The sequence below is a fragment of the Fukomys damarensis genome, unplaced genomic scaffold, assembly GCF_012274545.1.
Source record: "Fukomys damarensis isolate Sample0158 unplaced genomic scaffold, DMR_v1.0_HiC HiC_scaffold_19, whole genome shotgun sequence".
Taxonomy (NCBI): Eukaryota; Metazoa; Chordata; class Mammalia; order Rodentia; family Bathyergidae; genus Fukomys; species Fukomys damarensis.
Window position 1 is genome coordinate 64,974,585 of NW_022900931.1, and position 18,615 is coordinate 64,993,199.

At 53.2% G+C, this 18,615-nt stretch overlaps 2 protein-coding genes across 7 annotated transcripts in view; one reads left to right on the forward strand and one right to left on the reverse strand.

Annotated features, from left to right (window-relative positions):
* Positions 1-11,753, reverse strand: part of Nosip (nitric oxide synthase interacting protein) — a 12,780-nt gene extending 1,027 nt beyond the window's left edge. Inside the window, exons 1-5 of the mRNA XM_010640885.3 lie at positions 11,675-11,753; positions 1,983-2,131; positions 1,573-1,678; positions 1,202-1,283; positions 3-107 (exon numbers count right to left, since the gene is read on the reverse strand). Coding sequence (XP_010639187.1) covers positions 3-107; positions 1,202-1,283; positions 1,573-1,678; positions 1,983-2,052 — 363 coding nt within the window. The 5' untranslated portion in view covers positions 2,053-2,131; positions 11,675-11,753. The remainder of the gene's footprint in view (positions 1-2; positions 108-1,201; positions 1,284-1,572; positions 1,679-1,982; positions 2,132-11,674) is intronic.
* A 2-nt stretch (positions 11,754-11,755) lies between these two features.
* On the forward strand, positions 11,756-18,456 carry Prrg2 (proline rich and Gla domain 2). Of its 6 annotated transcripts, none has more exons than XM_010640714.2 (8): positions 11,756-11,828; positions 12,561-12,625; positions 13,178-13,315; positions 13,494-13,675; positions 13,862-13,901; positions 16,158-16,302; positions 17,423-17,551; positions 17,839-18,455. In XM_010640714.2, the coding sequence occupies exons 3-8, from the start codon at positions 13,231-13,233 to the stop codon at positions 17,855-17,857; spliced, it is 600 nt and encodes a 199-aa protein (XP_010639016.1). In that variant the 5' UTR covers positions 11,756-11,828; positions 12,561-12,625; positions 13,178-13,230; the 3' UTR covers positions 17,858-18,455. The 6 variants fall into 6 exon arrangements, with proteins under 6 accessions (XP_010639016.1, XP_010639018.1, XP_033621779.1 ...); XM_010640716.3 differs by having other exon boundaries at positions 11,775-11,828; positions 12,493-12,625; positions 13,865-13,901; positions 17,839-18,456; XM_033765888.1 differs by having other exon boundaries at positions 11,775-11,828; positions 12,493-12,625.
* The last annotated feature ends 159 nt before the right edge of the window (positions 18,457-18,615 follow it).

Here is an 18,615-nt window from a genome sequence, read left to right on the forward strand (position 1 = left end):
ACGATGGCCGCCTCCTTCTCCAGGAAGCCACGCGCCTGGTCCTGCGCAGCCGCCCGCTGCAGCTGCTTTTGCTCCTCACGCCGTGCGCCGCGCTGCTTCTCGTAGGCCTGCGAGGCGCAATCCGCGGGGAAACTGAGGCCTGACTGGCCGAGGGCAGACGGTGCCCTGTACGGAGGGGCCGCCCACACTCAGTTTCTCCGTGAACGGCTCGGGATGGCAGGAAAAGGGGATTTTATTTTATTTGGTACCAGGGATCAAACTCAGGACTTTGCACCTGCGAGGCAGGCACAGTGCCACTGAGCTAAATCCCCGCCTGGAAAAAGCTATCTTAGTAATAGGGCCTCAGCCCAGGGGTTTAGCTCAGTGGTAATGCAGGCGCAAGGTCCTGAGTTCAATACTCAGTGCCCCGTCCAAGAAAGGGTCTCACTACTTAGCCCAGGCTGGCCTCAAATACTCATCCTCCTGCCTCAGCCTCAGAGATGATGGGACCACAGGAGTGTCCCATGTCCAAGGAGTTTTAAAAGTACCTAGCAGGGCCAGGGATTAGCTCAGTGGCACCTCGCCTGCCTCATATGAACATGGTCCCGAGTTCGATCTCCGGTACCAAGGCAAAAAAAAGTGCTTAGAAGTAGCACATGGTGGCACAGGCCTGTGATCCCACCACCCTGGGAAGCTGAGGCAGGAGGATCTCAAGTTCAAGCCCACTCTGAGGAGTTCAGAAAGTTAGTGAGACCCTGTCTCAAAGTAAAAAATGAAAAAGCTTTGATGCAGCTAAGTGCAAAGTTCATGTGTTCAGCTTCCAGTACCGCAAAACAAAACAAAACAAAAAAACAGCAACATGAACCTGACCCTGGTGTTTCCTGATCTCTGGAAAAGCAGGCAGATGAGGGAAGGAGGCTCAGGCCCGGCAAGCTTCCATCTCAGGAAGCTGCGCCCTCAAGTGTCTGCCTGGGTGGCCCAGCTCCCACTCGACTGCTCCTGCCGGCCACTGTCGGGGGAGGCCACAGGCAACAGCACAAGCAGGCTCACAGCTGAGCGGGAGAGGTGCCCAGGTTGGCCCTAGAAACCGGCCAGAGATCCGAGCAGGCAAGGCCAGGCTGGCATGCTGGAGTGGAGGGGAGCAGTGCCCGACAGAGGGAACAGCTTGGCGAAGACAGGAAAGGAGCAGTGGCCACCCATGCCCTCACCCCGTCCCTGTCACCTTCATCTGCCGGGCAATCTCCCTCTTCTGGTGCAGGATGTATTCCAGGATGGCCTCACGCTCATACAGGTAGCCATCTGGGCTGCAGGACGAGAAACGCCAGACTAGGCACACAGATCACACGCCTATGACCCCAGCCCTTGGGAGGCTGAGGCAGGAGGACCGCGGCACCACGTGTGCTGGGGTCACAGTCACACGAGATCCCTGGGCCCACACCCCATTACGAATAAGGTGGGCTCCTCCCTACACCAGGAGAGCGAGAACGGGGCGGGCTGCACCCATGGCTCGCAGGAGAATGGAGGTCGCCTGGCCGGAGCCACACCCGCAGCCCCTCCACCCCTGCCTCCATCCTGTCCGCCCCAGCGCCTCACGTGACAACAGGGTCATGGCAGGGCTGCAAAGACAGGCAGCAGCAGTCGAAGTCCTTCACCGCATCCCGGCTCAGCCGGATGTTCTGGGTCCCATAGCCTGAGGCCGCTGGGGAGAGAGCTGGGTGGTAATGGACACAGCCCTCTCCAAGTGCCAAGAGACAGGGAGACTGTGCAGACCAGTAATTCTAGCACTGGTGAGGCTGAGGCAGGAGTATCTCTGTGAGTTCAAGCCCAGCCTGGGCTACACAGTGAAACCCTGAACAACTCCAAATAAATAAACAAACAAAGGCCCTGTCACCAAGTAGAGCTGCCGCCCGTCAGCTTTCCTGCTTCTGTGAGCAAGCTCAAGGGCCCGCAGTGCTGCAGGCCTCAGTTTCCCCTCAGGGACAGCCCCCCGCCCAGCGCAGTACCTGTGTCCTTCTTCTTCTCGTGATAGGTGTATACGGCCCCCGCTGTGCAATTCTTGCCGTGCCGAGTCATCCCGGGGAGGAAGGGACAGTGCAGGCTGTGGTGACCCCTTCCCTCAAAGATGTCCCCGAATGTTCCCTGAAACACAACCCTGAACAAGGAGACGGTTGTCAGGAGGATGCAGACTAGGTGGCGGCTGTGCCACTTAATTTTTCTTGTGGTCTTGGGACTTGAATTGAGCGTCTTTACACTGTGACCCCCCTGCCTCAGCCTCCCAAGCACTGGGATCACACACATGCACCACCACACATGCCCGGGAGCCTGTTTTTTTGTTGTTGTTTTGGGTACCAGGGATTGAACTCGGCATCCTGCACATTTGAGGCAGGTGGCGGCACCACTGAGCCAAATCCCCAGCCCTGTCTCCCTCATCTTTAAATTATCACCTAGAGTTTCTCCCTAAGCCTGGTTGCAAAGGATACACTTTCCCGCACAATGTAACCCTCCTCCTGAAATAACACTGTTAAGCCTGGCGTGATTCCATACCTATCATTATCTGCTTGAAAAGGGAGCGAAAGCTCTGCTCCAAGGCAGGAAACTTTTCGAGCTGGTGCTGGGGTCCCCGGCCTCCCATGAGGAGGCAAGTGCCCCGGCCGCTGCAGCCTCAGCTGGGAGGGAGTCACTTTAAGCCTTGCCTTTTCCTCTGAACTTGTATCTCCATCACACTTTCCACTGGGCTACCTCTCTCTCTTTTATTTTTCACACTGGGAAAATGAACCCAGGGCATTTGCAATGAGCTACAGCCCCAGCCCTGTTTCACACACTGCACTGAGCCCCTGGGTCCTGAGGCCAGAGCTTCTGCTGCCACAGATCAACCGCCCGTGGGTACTGAGTTCAGCGCGCCTCGGCCCACAGCCTGCAGCCAATTCCCCTCTTCTCTGTCCCTACAGAAGGGGGCGCCGCTGTGCACGGCAGGACACTACAGTCCTGGTAAAATGGAAACTACCCAAGCTAGAAGTGCTGGTGCACACCTGTGACCCCGGCACTTGAGAAGCTGAGGCAGGAGGATCGCTCTGTGTACAAGGCCAGCCTGGGCTACTAAGACCTTATCTGTACAAAACAACAAAAAGTACCAGATACTCCCCAACTGCTCACGGGCACAGTCACATAGTGGGTGTGCCCAGCAACCACACAGAACACCCTGTTGTCACACCAAGCACCTCACAGGTGGGGTGTTTCCATGTGTATGAATTCAACAGCTCACAAAAGTCACCACAGCCTCAAGCCAGGCTTCCTGTGAGGGCAGCTGAGGCAGGGAGGGGCCGGGCGGCTCCTGGGAGGTGGCAGGATGGCTCTGGTGATCTGGGAGGGGAGCGGGTGACATGGGTGTGTTCACCATGTAGCTATGTGTACAGTACCCAGGGAGAGGCCGCCTGGAGCCCTCTTGTTGAAGGCCCTGTGAGCCCACTGTGCCCTTCCTCGTCCTGTCAGTGCGCAGGAGAAAAGTGCCTTGCCTATAAATTCTCTGTTCTGCAGTCCTGGGGACTGAACCCAGGGCCTTCACACTGAACTACATCCCCAGCCCATTTTTCATGTTTTACTTTGAGATATGGTCTCACAAAGTTACTAAAGTGCTAAGGATGGGCCTGAATTTGTGTCCTCCTGCCTCAGCCTTCCAGAGTGTCGAGATGACAGGCTTGTATCACCATGCCAGCTAGGATCCGTGTGTGTGTGTGTGTGTGGCACCAGGGGTGTAACCCAGGGCCTTGTGCACACCATGCAAGCACTCTCGGTCTGAGCTACGACCCAGCCCTAAGGTAAATTACTCAAAGTGGAACTGCCGGTTCAGAAGGCGTGTGGATTTACCCTTCGTGATACTCTGTCCTTGCTCTCCATGCAGAGTTGGGGCCTACACATCCCCAAGCTCCCCACTTTATGCAGGGGTCCCGGTGGCCCCTCTGAGCCAGGCCAGGCCAGGCCAGAGAGGCACCGCACCTTGCACATGAGGCTATGGAGAACGTGGTGCTGGGGCAGGCACCTGTAATGTCCCACATCAGCCTTGCCGTGTTCTTTCGTCCTAAAATCATAGCCATTGGAGAACTCACAGTGGGACCCACAAAGATTACTGAGAAAATGGGGTATGAATGGTACCCAGAAACTCTGTCAGCAAAGCTGAAAGACACATGCAGGAGGTGGGGTATGGTAGCACTTGCTTGTAACTCTAGCACTCAGGAAGCTGAGGCAGGAGGATTGCTGCATGTTCAGTGCCAGCCTGGGCTAGCACGGAGACCCTGTCTCAAAAAACAAAGTGCACGTGCGCGCGCGCACACACTCAGAGAATCCTAAAAAACAAGCTTTACAGCACAACTGACTATACATGAAACTGCCCCAAAGCAACAGGAAGGTAAACAGCTTCCTCAACAGAAAAGTGAATGAGACCTGGGAAGGCTCAGTAAGCGCAGGAGGGGCCACCGACACGAACCATGGGGTGACGTTACTGAACCCCTCAGCACGGGAGGGGACGCTGTCCACTCCGGAGGGGAGTCCAGGCCCGCCGCTCCTCCCTGGGGGAGGCAGAGTGAGTAGGGTGCAGGCCATTTCGGGACCAGGCAGCAGGGTGGGTGAAGAAACAAGAACTCAACACCACGGGTGTCAAGGAAGTCTGTGAGCTCACAAAATGAAAATATTTCATTTTTATGTTTTGCCAGAGGACTGCTCAGTGGTTGCTCCGCCTGCCTCGCAAGTACAAGGGCCCGAGTTTGACCCTAGCGCGTGCACACACACACACACACACACACACACACACACACACAAAGTTTTGAGTGTTTGTCTAAGTCGCTAAATTGCACAGTCTGGGCTGTGATCCTACTGCCTCGGCCTCCGAGAGTGTTGGGATCACAGGAGCGCACCAGCCCCAGGCTGGGCTAAAATGAAACTTTTTAAAGAGCGGGTTCAGGGCCAGGGATTTAGCACAGTGGCAAAGGCGCAGGGTACTGAGTTCAATCCTTGCTACGGGGGTGGGTGGGGGAAGCGACCTAAAACAAGAGGCTACTACACTGTAACACAAACACGGGAATAAACAGGTGACACGAGGCGGCGGCGTTGAAGCCTCAGTTTGTGGAGAATTCCGCTAGGGCTGCGGATTTCCTTTTTTGAGCCTTCGTTTTCCTTGGTCAAAAACGAGAATCAAGCAGGGTGTAGATCTTCGGACCTCAGAGCTGTGAGGACCTGTGCCCGTGCCGAGAGCCTGGCTACGGGGGCCTCCAGAGGGAGGCCAGGAGCTGGGGAGCCCAGCACCCCGAGAGCTCCGGGAAGGTTAGACAGCGTTCTCCTCATCGCCCTCTCCCGGCTGCTTCAAAAAACTTGCCTCCCACATTCAAAACCTACGTGCGACCTCTGCGCTGTAGAGCTCTCGCTCCCCCTACTGGTCTTCTGCTCAGAAGCCATTTTTTTTCTTTTTTTTTCCTGGTACTGGCGATCCAACTCAGGACCTTGCGCTTCCGAGGCAGGAGCAGCGCCACTGAGCTCTATCCCCTGCCCTTGTTTTTCTTTTCTTTTTCTTTTTTTGAGACAGGGTCTCCCTGTGCTTCTGGCCTCGAACTCACTACATAGTCCGGGCTGGCCACAAACTTGCCACGATCCCCCTGTCTCAGCCTCCAGGGTGCTGGGATTCCAAGCGGGCATACGCAGCACCTCCAGTGCCAGGAAAGGCCCCTTCTGCCCCTCTGCTGTCATCTCGTCCCCAAGATGGCCATGGCGTTGTGTGCGGATCTGACCTTGATGCGCCCCAACTCGCCTCCTCCCCAGCCTCCACGCCTCTGGAGTAAGCTTCAGCACCTGTCGCGCCCCCGTTCCATGTGCCACCCGCTCCCCAGCCCTCCCCACTGCCGCCTCACCAACGGGAAGGTCGCCCTGGCCTCAGGGACAAATTCCTGACTCTATTCTTAGTTGTCAACTGCCCTGGCCCTGCGGCACTTGGCACCAGGCACCTCTGAGTGCTCTGTGAGGTGGGAAATGTCCCTGAGCGGGGACAGCTAAGGAAGGATTTTAAATGTTGCCGGGTTAACAAGGATGACCACGGATCACCACTGGATCCGACGGCCCGGCAGGTCTAGGACCCTGATATCACTCACTGTTCCACCTCCACGACCACGGGCAGGCCTGCACTCGGAAGGGAAGCCACCTGCCTAGGGCAGTGGTCCTCAAGGCCAGGCCCAGGGCCTCGGGGCGTCCACAGAGGTTTCCTGTTAGGACAGCACCTGGCCTTGCTCTTCTCTCTTAAGCATACGTGGGTTCCCTGAGGCTGAGTGACCTGTGGACCCTCACAGTTCTGACGTGCCTGGATGCCTTCAGCCTTGGTGGTTTGTTTTTCCTCTGCTGGGGATCAAACTGAGGGCCTTGAACATCAGGGCAAGGTCTCAGCCATGGAGCTGTGTACCAAGCCCCCGTCCTAGGCTTTTTTTTTTTTTTTCCTGGTTTTTTGAGACAGGGTCTCACTATGTAGTTGAGACTGACCTGAACTCACTATGTAGCCCAGGCTGGTCTCAAACTCACAGCGATGTCCTAGGCTCCTAATAGGTCTCTTTTAGCCAGGTGTATGGCACACACCTGCAATCCCGGCACTTGGGAGGCTGAGGCAGGAGGATCACCACAAGTGTGAGGTAAGCTTGGGCTACATAAAGAGACCCTGCTCTTCTCCCCAAAAGTGTTTTTAAAATTAGGCATGGTGGTGAACACCTATTTTATTTTTTTATTTTTTGGTACCAGGGATCGAACTTGGGTCCTTGTGCTTGCAAGGCAGGCAGCAGAATCACTGAACCAAATCCCTGGCCCCAATTTTTTTGTGTGTGGGTACCGGGGATCGAACTCTGGACCTTGCACTTGTGAGGCAGGCGCCAGAACCACTGAGCTAAATCCCCAGCCTCCAGTGAACACTTACAATCCTAGCATTCTGGAAACTGAGCCAAGAAGATCACAAGTTCAAGCCCAGCCTAGGCAACTTAGCAAGATCCCATTCAAAATGAAAAAATTAAAAAGGGCTAGGGATGTAGCACAGTTCCAAGGCCCTGGGTTCAATCCCCAAAACAATAAAATAAAGGTGTGGAGGGCACCTGTGTTACTTCCCCAGGGAAAGAAAGCCCGGGAGGCTGTCTGTGTCCCCCTGGCAGGCAGGGTCGGGGACAGGCCGGGGTGAAGCGACAGAAAGTAGTTCTGTGGTGGCCACAGGCCGAGCCAGGGAAGGAGTGCACAGGGTCTGCTCTGGACACGGGGTTTGTTTTGGGGGCAATGAAATGCTCTGGAACACGTGGCAAAGGGTCCACAACAGGACAGACGGACTAAACCCCACAGGATTGCAAGTTTCAGTGGGGGGCACATTCTGGCACCAATCACTTCTTTAACATCTCGGTTTCCATATCCCATATGGCAAACACTGATCGGTGTAGCTCCACAAACCACGCCCTCTGCAGGTCCCCGCGAGTTCTTAGATCCTGAAACCAAAGTGAGAACCTCTGCCAAGGGCTGAAGGGCTGCCGGGTGGCAGGGCCAGGATTTCACAACTCCGGAAGCTGAGCTTGCACCCACCCCACTGCATCGGCTCCTCACCAGGCCCAACTTCAAAATAGAAAACAGAACTACTGCCATCTGCTGTCACCAGCACTTCGGAGAGGACAGCCAGGGTGGGAGCCACCGCAATGCCAGCTCTGGTCAGCATGAGCCCACTTCACAGGCCCAAATGGGCTCCCGAATCCCCCAGCTGGGAGGTGGCAGGGCTGGGACTGCAATCCAGGCAGTCAGACTTGGGAGCTTCCCTCTTTCTAGGGGAAGAGGTTAGAGACAAGGTCTCACTGCGCAGTCTGGGTTGGCCTTGAAGTCACTATGTAGTCCAGGTGGCCTCAAACTCATAGTGATCCTCCTGCCTCAGCCTCCCAAGTTCTGGGATTACAGGTGTGCGCCCAGCCCTGAGAGTCTCCCTCTTCTAAGGACACCAGTCCCACCAGCTGAGGGCCTGATCCCATGACCTCATTCAATCAAAATCCCTCCCAAAGAGGGCCCACTCCAAATACAGCCACACCAGGGGTCAGGGCCTCCACATATTAACCGGGGAGAAAACAACATTCAGTTCCTAAGGCCACCAAGGCCCTGACATCCAGCCTGCTGTCCTTGAACGTGGGACAACCAGGCACGATGCCAGAAGGTGCAGAACAGAGGCTGTCATCCCCACGCAGCTGAGCCAACGTAATCAGACTTCAGGTTTAACGTCCTCGTCCTGGGAAGTTGGGGACACAGAAGGGACTGACAGAAAAGGGTGGATAATAACTGTCTGCAACTCTGCAGCTCTACGGGCCCAGCACAGGTACTCGGCTGTCTGCTTGTGGGGGTCACTGGACATAATGGAAACAAATTATATGTGTTACATAAAATCATCACAGGTGACACAATTTATTCTTCTTAGGCCAGGGATACATCTCAGTGGCCCTGAGTTTGATTCCCAGGGAAAAAAAATGTATTCTTCTTTTGATTTTACACAATTATTTAAAAATGTTTAAAAACAAATAAACAAAGCCCTTGTAATCCAAGCACTCTGGAGGCTGAAACAGGAGGACTGCAACTTTAAGTCTAGCCTGGGCAACTTAGCAAGACTCTATGAAAAAACACTATTTTTAAATTAAATTTAAAAATTTTTTAAATATATAAAAAAATTTAAGAGCCAGGCATGGTGACACATGCCTGAAATCCCAGCACTTGGAAGGCTGAGGCAGGAGGATCACCACAAAATCGAGGCCAGCCTGGGCTAGATAGTGAGTTCAGGGCCAGTTCGAATTACATAGTGAGTCCCTGCCTCAACAAATAAAAACAAAAACAAAATTTGAATTTGAATTAAAAAAAATAAATATATTTATAGGGACATAGCTCATCACAGAAGCCCTGGGTTCAATCTTCAGTAATGCAGGCAATACAAAAACAGGTAGCAGCTGGGCTGGGGATTTAGCTCAGTGGTGCCATGTCTGCCTGGCAAGTTCAAGGTCCTGAGTTCAATTCCTGATACCACAAACAAACGAACAAACAAACAAAACAGGTGGCAGTTACAATAGTCAGTATCTGATAAGGGAACTGTATCTAAAACACATAAAAACTCGTAATTCAGTAATGAAAGATGATACAACAAAGAACTGAAACAGTGTTACTATTTGTAATAGTGAAAAGTGGAAACAGTCCAAGAAGTCCATCAACTGATGGAGAAACAAAATGTGGTCTTTTTTTTTCTTTTTTCTTTGAGGTCTATCGTATACAATGATATATGATCCGGCCACAAAAACAGAAAAAGTTCTGGTACATGCTACATGGGTGGACTTCAAAAACCACATGTTAAGTGAAAGAAGAAAGTAACAAAAGAGCACATCTTGTCTGGGGGAGCGAGTTCAGTGGTACAGCACTTGCCACAGCATGTGCACAAAGCCACTTTCTGTATAGCTGTGTGTAAGTGACACTGCAGATTAGCAAATCCATGGAGGGAGAAGGTAGATCAGTGGCTGTGTAAAGCGGGGCGAGGAAAGGTTGGGAGAAAATGAGGAGCAACTATTCTTACATAGTACTGGTTTGTTTTGAAGAGTGATGGCAATGCCAGGCAAGGTGACGCATACCTGTAATCCCAGAACCCAGGAGGCTGAGGCAGGAGGATCTCCCTGAGTTTGAGGCCAGCCTGGGCTACATAGTGAGTTCCAGGCCAGCCTGAACAGCCTATCTAGACACTGTCTCAAAAACAAAAACAAAAGTTAGCCAAGCCAGGCGCATGCCTTATCCAGCACTCTGGAAGACTGAGGCAGGACTGAAAGAGCCCTAGCCAGGCATGGTGGTGCACATCTGTAACCACGGCACTTAAGCTGCTGAGCAGGAAAATCGCTGAGTTCAAGACCAACCTGAACTATATAATGAGACCCTGTCTGAAAAATCAAACAGGGCTGGGGATTTAGCTCAGTGGTTCCACTGCCTGCCTCCCAAGCACAAGGATTCAAGTTCAATCCCTGGCAAAAAAAAAAAAAAAAAAATCAAACAAACAAGCAGAACATACGCAAAAGAAGGGATGAAAGAGATCCCAGATGGTAGGATGATCAACAGAACAGAACCAGGTTTCCTCAGTGGCAGAATCCATTACACCAAGACAAAAATCAGGGTGGAGTAGAGGGGACTTCAAAGAAAGACTTAAAAGGTATAATAGCTATCACCTGACAGGATCCTGCTTCAAACAAATGAACAGGTTTTTTTTAAGGTATTACAAAAAATGGTATTTGGCTATAGCTCAGTGGTACAGCGTACTCTTGGTGTGAACCCTGGGTTTGATCACCAGCACCGTAAACACTCGTGACATTTCTGAGACACTGTATTTGATTTTGGCCTGGTAATGGATCACATTCTAGCAGGACAATTGCTTTTGTAATGTGTGATAGTGGTTACTGGAATAATATGCAAAGTGTGGGATCACGTTAAGAAACTGTCCTTGGTTTTTACCCATTTATCCTAAACTAGGAGAGAATTCTCACGATGGCTAGGGTATGCTTTGAGAAGTTTAAATTGAAAAAATATATTCAGAGAGCTGGGTAGGGTGGCGCTCGCCTGTAGTCCCAGTACTCAGGAGGCTAAGAGAGGAAGATCGCTGCGAGTTTGAGGACAGCCTGGGCTACATAGTGAGTTCGAGACCAGCCTGGGCTACAAAGGGGAGACCCTGCCTCAAAAAAAAAAAAATCAAAAAAGAAAAAGAAAAGAACTATATTCAGCAAGGATGGCCAAAATCATCATGGGTGCCAAATCTGGGCAAGAGATGCGTATACCCTCACTTTATGTAACACTGTTGTTGTTATTATTATTTGGTCTTTTGAGACAGGGTCTCACTATGTAGTTGAGACTGACCTGGAACTCACTATGTAGCCTAGGCTGGTCTTGAACTCACAGCGATCCTCCTGCCTCAGCCTCCCGAGTGCTGGGATTACAGGTGTGCGCCACCATGCCCGGCTGTTATTATTATTATTATTAATATTAGGTACAGGGAATCGAACTTGGGACCTTGTGCTTGCAAGGGAGGCAGCGGAACCACTGAGTTAAATCCCCAGCTTATGTAACCTTAAACATGTTCACAATAAAACATTTAAACTGCTTCCAGGACGCTTCAAGCTCAACTTCACAATGAACTGGCAGCCCGATCAGGATGAAAACCGAAGTCGGCCTGATTCCAAAGCTACACACAAAAAACGGTAAGCCCTACCCCAACCCCGAGAGAAAAGGGGTTGTCAAAGGACGCAGAGAAGGCAGCCACAGATGACTGCAGAACTCATTACTGCCCGCCCGCACTTCTCATCCCTCTCTGGGACAGTGAGGCCAAAAAACGAGTTTTCTTTTCTCAACTACCAATTCTCAGGCCCTCGAGGTTTCCTAGTCCCCTCTTTCCATCTAGACTCAGACGCATCGTCCTCCATAGCTGAACTACACTCCCCAAAGAACGGCCCGACCGGGCCCTGGCTACTTCCAAGGGATGCTGGGAGATGTAGTTCGGCCTCCAACTTCGCGCGCCCAGAGAGCTCAATTAATGATTGACAGGGAGCCCGGAATCCGAAGTCTAGCCCCAGTTCCCTTTAGAATCCCAGAGCTCTACTCCACAGGACGCGACCTCAGCCACACCATCCCTTCACCGACTCGAACTCACCCCACAAACGACTCTTTCTTCTCTCGTCGCTTCTGCTGTGCCACTACACCGGAAGGGAGTGTTGCTTTATCCCCTCCGTTCCGCCTCCTTCCGCCTGGCAGTACAGACCGGAAATAAAGCTGCCCCTAGTTGCCGATTTGCTTCGCTTGGTTTGGTAAGTCCTTTCTTCTTTTCTTCCTCCCTCCGGAAACGTGAGTTGCAACTAGAAGGTTCCGGTAAATGATACTGGCATGCATATAGGTATTGCGTAGTACTTATAGTATTATTTCCCAGAGCAGATTTCCCGCTCGATTCCCAGGCTTTGAGCCTTCCAAACCCAAGTTTAGGGAAACCTTTTACACCAGAGGTTGGGATGCCTGCTGCTCTAAATATACTATTTTTCATGATGCATCTTAAGGGATTATTGAGAATTGAGAACTCTCTTCTGTTCCCACTTTATAGATAGAACAACAGAGAAATCGAAATCCAGAGCCGTTCAAATCATTCTTAGGAAGCAGGGACTTATTAAGGAATTTTCCTGCTATCGCAGGAACCAAGGCACGCCGTTTCCGCCAGTTTCTAGATATCTAGAGACTCTCGCATTTATTTTCCTAGCCGAGCCAGGCAGGTTTGCAGTTTGTGGACAGGCCTGGGACGCGGAGGCAAGAGGGAGGAGGACGTGTAAATCCAATCCCCCGAGCCCCCTACGGTGGCAGACACCTCAGCTTCTCTAAGGAGCTCTGGCGCTTAGAACCTTCCTCCTAAGGTCCCTTTAAATGATTTGTCCCTTACCTGAGTCCCGCCCAGGGCAGGTAATGAAAGCCCCGCCCCACTACCAGAAACTGATCTGTCTCCTTAGCACTGGGAGCTGGGGACCCTTCCTCCCTCCCCACCTTTCCCCTCACAGGTGGCTGCTGCTGGCTGAGGAGGTCTCCATTAAAGAGGAATAGCAGTGTTCACACATCTGGGCAGGTAAGCGCGTGTTCCTGGAGACGGAGCGTGGCTTTGGGACCCTAGTATACTGGCCCCCACCCTTCTAAGACCCATAGGTTTGGGGCTCCCAGTGTCAGGAGATCAGGGCTGCTGCCCCCTCATGGCTTCAGACCCAAGTATATAGGCGCTTGCTTGGCCTGTGATCTTTGATCTCTGGGAGTGGATGTAGCAATGGGCAGGGAGAGGCGTAAGTGGAAGTTGCCAGGGCGGTGGAAGGAATCCCAGCTATCAAGGGAGCTGTGTCTGAGCACCTGCTGCACACCAGCCCTTGTGTTGGGTGTTGCACAGAAAGGAAAGCTCCATCTGCCCTCCTCTCCGAAGACACTGCCTTCCCTCAAATCCTGGCTCAGATATTTGCAAGCTGTGTGCCTATCATCCAGTTATTTTACATTCTGTGCCTTCAGTTTCTTCATCTATAAAACGGGCACAATAGACCTGCTGGGGAAGTGAAAATGGATTGAGGCAACACCTGCTCTTGCCTTCATGTATGACCTCAGGGTCCAAGCAGTGACCCTTTGCCTTATTCTCCAGAGGCTGAGGCACTGGTCCCCTACCTTGCACCTGGTTTCAGGTGTCCACAAAATATGGGGAGCCACCCTTCCCTGCTGCTGCTCTATATGGGATTGGCTGCCTGCCTGGATACCTCATCCAGTGAAAAACAAGACCAAGGTAGGTTGGTGGGGAGGAACTGGTGACCAGAGGCTTCACTCTGCCTTCCATGAGCTCTAGTCCCCTTCACCCTGGGAGTCCAGGCCTCAGACCTCCCTCTCACAGGACCCCATAGATCTCCACGCCCTTCTGTCCTTGGGCCTAGGGACCTTCTCTTTTGCTACCCTCACATCTGTAGGCCCAGAAGTCTTCCTTGGCCATCCGGTGGCCCACAGGTTCCTGGGGGGCCTCAGGCGGGTTCCACGAGCCAATAACTGGGACCTGGAGCTGTTTACCCCGGGGAACCTGGAGCGGGAGTGCTACGAAGAGCGGTGTTCCTGGGAGGAGGCCAGGGAGTGCTTTGAGGACAACACCTTGACGGTGAGGCCTGGGGACCCTGGAGCCTGGGACCCACCTGTCCTTGTCCAGGCACTGGGGCAGGGGATCCGGGTCCTCAGCGCCTTCCTCCCCGGGAACTCAGAGGCCAGGGTGGGCAGTTTTCAGGGGGCTGAGAATCTCCCAGTTGAACTCTGCCTTTCTTCTTCTCTTCCCCTCCCACCCTTCAAGAAGCACTTTTGGGAGACCTACCCCTACAATGGCAAAGGAGGTAAGTGGGGCTCACGACCTCACCTTCTGTGCGGTGCTGACTGCCGGTTCCCCCGGAGGCCAAGCAGTGCCCCCCACCCCGAGTCAGACCCAACCCTTATCGGACCCCTCATTCATGCTCCCTGCCGATGATCATTAAGGAGTCCCCTCCTTTGACAGTGGAACCCTGTCTGAGAAGTCCACCACCCTGCATTTGCATTTGGAGAAGTCCCCAAGTCTGAAGGAAGGGGACTGGTGCCGCAGAGGGGAGGGCTAGAGCCACAGGACCCCTCTGAAGGCGTCCTCCTTAGGAGTCCAGATCACAGCCCCTTCAGAGCCTATTGCTTGCTGGGGGGTTGCTGCTCCCCAACGTGGGGCCAGGGCCAGAAGCCTAACCACCCTCACCTGTCCTGTCCACCCTGCCGCCTTGCCAGCCCCCAGCCCCTCCTCTGAATTCTGAGGCTCCATCTTGACTGCAGCCTTGTTGCTAAGGGGGGCTGCTCCTTAGCAACAGGGTCTGGCCAGGCCAGCCTGAGGAAGCCCCAATCACTACCTGGCTGTCTTCCCCTCCCCCACAATCCCATCCCAGCTGCAGCAGCCTGGTTGCTAAGGAGGCCTTCTCCCTAGCAACTGCACCTAGTTGGAGTAGCCAAGGCTTCTTGCCCACTGGAGGACCCCCTCTGGGCACCAGATGCCCCACCCCCTCATGGCCTGGTTGCTAGGGGTGGAAGCACCTTAGCAACAGGCCCTAGGACTGGGCCGGAGCCCTCACATTGGAGCCTGGTTGCTAAGGGGAGGCAGTTCCTTCGCTACAGGCCTAGTGAGGCCTAGTGGCTTCTTCAGTCCGTGAATCAGGACAACTTTGCCTCTCAGTGCAGGTTTTTCCTAAAATGGGTAAAATTCCCAGGGTTTACTGTTTGAAGGAAGCTCTCCATCCAATGCCAAAAGAAGTGTCCCCCAGCTGGGCATGGTGGCACACGCCTGTAATCCCAGCACTTTGGGACGCTGAGGCAGGAGCATGGCAAGTTGGAGCCTAGCCTGGGCAGATTAGCAACTTAGCAAGACCCTGCCTGAAAGTCTAAAAATTAAAAAAAAAAAAAAAATGGGGAACGTAGCTCAGTGGGAAGACCCTGGCGTCCCTAGTAGCAAGTGCTGGAAAGCCTGAGGTCCCTTGTGCCCTTGGAACGCTGAGAGGGGCTGCATTTTATCAACAGGCCCACTTGAGTTCTAGACGTGCAATTATTTGAGGGGGCGTTTCCCTGGGAAGCCTTCCTGTAGATTGTGATTATTGATTAGAATTGAGGCCTTGTCCCTCAGTTGCCTCATCGGCAGGAGTTGCATTCCAGAGCAGGTAGAGATGCCAGGAAAAAATACCAGAGCCTCCTCTCCCTCTGTGCCCCCTCCCTCACCAGCAAATTTACATTTCAGATGCACTACAAAAGAATTTTCAGGTATAGTTATATCCCAGATACTTTGAGAGATATACCAAAATGTATTTGTTTTTGCTAGGCACATGCCTGTAATTTCAGCACTGTGGGAGGCTGAGGCAGGATAACAGTTTTGACCTTAGCCAGGATAACTAAGTGATTTAATTGCTTTATTTTAAAATAAATAAATAAATGGGATTTAGCCCAGTACAAAGGCCCTAGATTCAGTTCCTAGTACCGATAAATAAATAAATAATTTTGTATCTGGATGTCATTTAACGGGTGCCTTATTAGTACTGGTTGCATTTGACAGAGCTTCGTGTAGGATCTTCTTTGTTTTTGTGGTACCAAAGATGAAACCAAGGATCTTTTGCACTGACCTACATCCCCAACTTTTTAAACTTTGAGACAGGGACTCAGTAAGTTGCTAAGTTGCCCAGGCTGGACTTAAACTTGTGACCTACCTGCTTCAGCCTCCTGCAATGCTTGGATTACAGGCATGGGCCACCATGCCTGGGTCAGGGGCCTCTTGAAACCAGCAGCCCTCAGAGCTCTCCACCCTTTCTTCAGTGTGTGAATTGCTACCTTTGCAAGTAGTCACTTAGAAGAGGTGCCCCTGACTCTTGGGAACTAGCAGCAGCCCATGTCCAGGGAGGTCCTGCCTGTGTTGTCCTGGGTCTGAGGCTCCCTACTTCCTAATTCTAGAGGGAGTGACCACAGTCCCCTTAAATGTGCTAGAATTGCCTGAAGTCACAGGAGTAGGAGGTGCCCCCCCTCCACTCCTTGCAGGGTGTGGGATTAGGATGCAGGAGTCTGGCAACCCATGACCTAGCAGCTCCCCTTCCGCACAGGGCATAGACAAGTGGACGGAGCAGGCCTGGCTGTGGGGCTGACATCTGGCATCCTGCTCATCGTGTTGGTCGGCCTGGGAGCCTTCTGGTATCTGCATTATCGACAACGGCACCAGAACCCAAGGCTGCACCTGAGTCCCCAAGAGTAAGGGGGCTTGGGGAGAAGGAGAGCAGAGAGGGTGGAAGGTTTGGTCTAGGGCTGAGGATTGGGGGTTAGAAGGGCACGCACGAGGAGTGCTCAGAAGAGACAGGCATGTAGGGAGTGAGTCTGTCTGTCCTGCACACAGTAGTCTGTTCACACTCGCCACCTGTCTGTTTTCGGGCTTCCAGGTTCAGGGAGCCATTGGCATCACTCAGGATACCGTCTGTGGCAAGGCTGTTACTGTACAGCCTGTGGTCCACGGCTGCCTGTGGCCTGTCAGTTTCCATGGTGATGGGGCGCAGCATGTGTTTGTGTGCTGTGAGTGGCCTAGGTGTGTCTCTCACTGCAGGGCCTCAAAGGGGTCTGAATGTCAAAGTGTGGTGGGTCTGGGTTTTTTTTTAAAGGATGAGTGTGACCTTTTGTACTCCTGTCTGAGGATCTGCTGAGTTCTGACTTCTGTCTGTCTGTCTGTCTGCCTGTCTGCAGGGATGCTTCTCCATTACTCTGCCTGTCATCTGATGGATCTGTGAATGAAAGGCTTTGTCTGTGGGTCTGTCTTCCTTCCTTCTTTCCTTTTGTATTGGTGATTGATCCCAGGGCCTTCACGCTGAGTGAGATTCCCAGCCCTTTTTGAAACGGGGTCTCACTAAGTTGCCAAGTTGCCTAGGCTGGGCTCAAACTTGTGATCCTCCTGCCTCAGCCTTCCAGAATGCTGGGATTGCAGGTGTGCACCACCGCGCCCAGCTGTTTGGGTTTTTTTATTTCTTTCCTTTTTGGGCCGTTTTTTTTTCCCCCCTTTCCTTTTTTATGCAATCTAAAATTTTTTTTGTTACTGGGAATTGAACTCCAGTCCTTGTGTTTGCGAGGCAGGCGCTGGAACCACTGAGCTAAGTCCCCAGTCCTTATAACCTTTTCTCTGCCTACCTGCCATGTACCCAGCCTGCCATTTCAGGTGCTCTTCTGCTCGTAGGGCTAGGCTGAAGGTGATCCTCCCTCCCTCTGGTTTGTTTCCTTTCCATCTGTATGACCTGCCACCCTCGCTCTGCATCTCACAGTCTCTATCTTCTGTACCATCCGTCTCTATCATGGTTTCTCCCATCAAGCCCACCTTTTCTGTCTCCAGGAGCAGCCTCATCAGCCCTCTGAGCCCTCCGACGCCCCTGCCTCCACCAGGACCCCCAGGCCTCCCGACCTACGAGCAGGCGCTGGCAGCTTCAGGGGTGCACGACGCACCTCCACCCCCTTACTCAAGGTAGGGGCGGAGCTGCGACCAGGGGCGGGGCCCAATAGGAGGGGCGTGGCTCAGGGCGGGACTTGGAATTTGGGGCGGATAACCTGGGGGCAGGGCTTGAAGTGTAGGGGCGGGTCCCTGAGCAATTGTCTACAGGGGCGTGGCCCAGCCTTGCAAGTGTGGAGCATTACTTGTATATGGAAGGGTGGGGCTTGTGCCCAGAAGGTCTGGGATTGGCTGAAACACCAATCTTGGTGGTGGGGAAACAGCCAGATCTTTGACTCCCTACTGTGACCCTCCCCTTGTAGCCTCAGGAGGCCTCAGTGAAGAGCTGCTGCGGAGCCGGGCTCCCCGAACCGTGCCCCCGATACACAACGGATTCCGGAAGCCCCCAGGCCTCTTAAAGTCCCGAGCTGAGCTGGAGGTGGGAGGCGATCTGGGGTCGTCTCTCCCGAGGCCTACCCTGGCACACGTGTTTCCGCCGCTTACAGATACACGCACTAACGTGTTGCAGAGCCCGGGTGCCTTCTAGCGCGCCCCCACGCTGTCCCACGTGGGGGGGCCACCGGCCAGTCCGGTCCTCAGGATGGGCATGCGCCAGGCCGGGTGTGCAACCTGCGTGCGGCCAGATGTGACTCGACCATTGCCCTTTGGTGCCACGGGGCACGTACACGCGGAAAGCCCCTCCCGTGCACACGCGTGTCTTCCTCTAGCCCCTGTGTGCGAAAAGGGGCGCTTCATAACCCGGGAAATGGGTGGGGGGCTTATTTGAAAGGGTGCTGGAGGAGGCAGGCTTATGTTGCACCCGGGGAACGGTAGTTGAGCTGTTCCCCTCGATAAAGACTCTTTGGAAAAAGGACCCCCCCACATCCGAAAAAGGCTGAAACAGTGCAAAAATAAATAAAAATTAATGAACTGAACCTCGTTCCGAGAGCTTCTGCGCGTGGCAGAGCTAGTTTTCTGTACAAGCGCTGCGCCTTACACCCCCAGGCTCTGCTAGAGCTTAGCCACTCAGTCCCTCTCTCTCTCTCTCTCTCTCTCTCTCTCTTTTTTTGCATTTGCACGGGATTGTGGGAGGAAGCAGA

Coding starts and splice junctions, on each gene's coding strand:
- Prrg2 (XM_010640714.2), top strand. CDS start 13,231: ATGGGGAGCCACCCTTCCCTGCTGCTGCTCTATATGGGATTGGCTGCC. Junction 13,676..13,861: donor TTGAGGACAACACCTTGACG/GTGAGGCCTGGG, acceptor CCACCCTTCAAG/AAGCACTTTTGGGAGACCTA. Junction 16,303..17,422: donor CTGCACCTGAGTCCCCAAGA/GTAAGGGGGCTT, acceptor TTCTGTCTCCAG/GAGCAGCCTCATCAGCCCTC.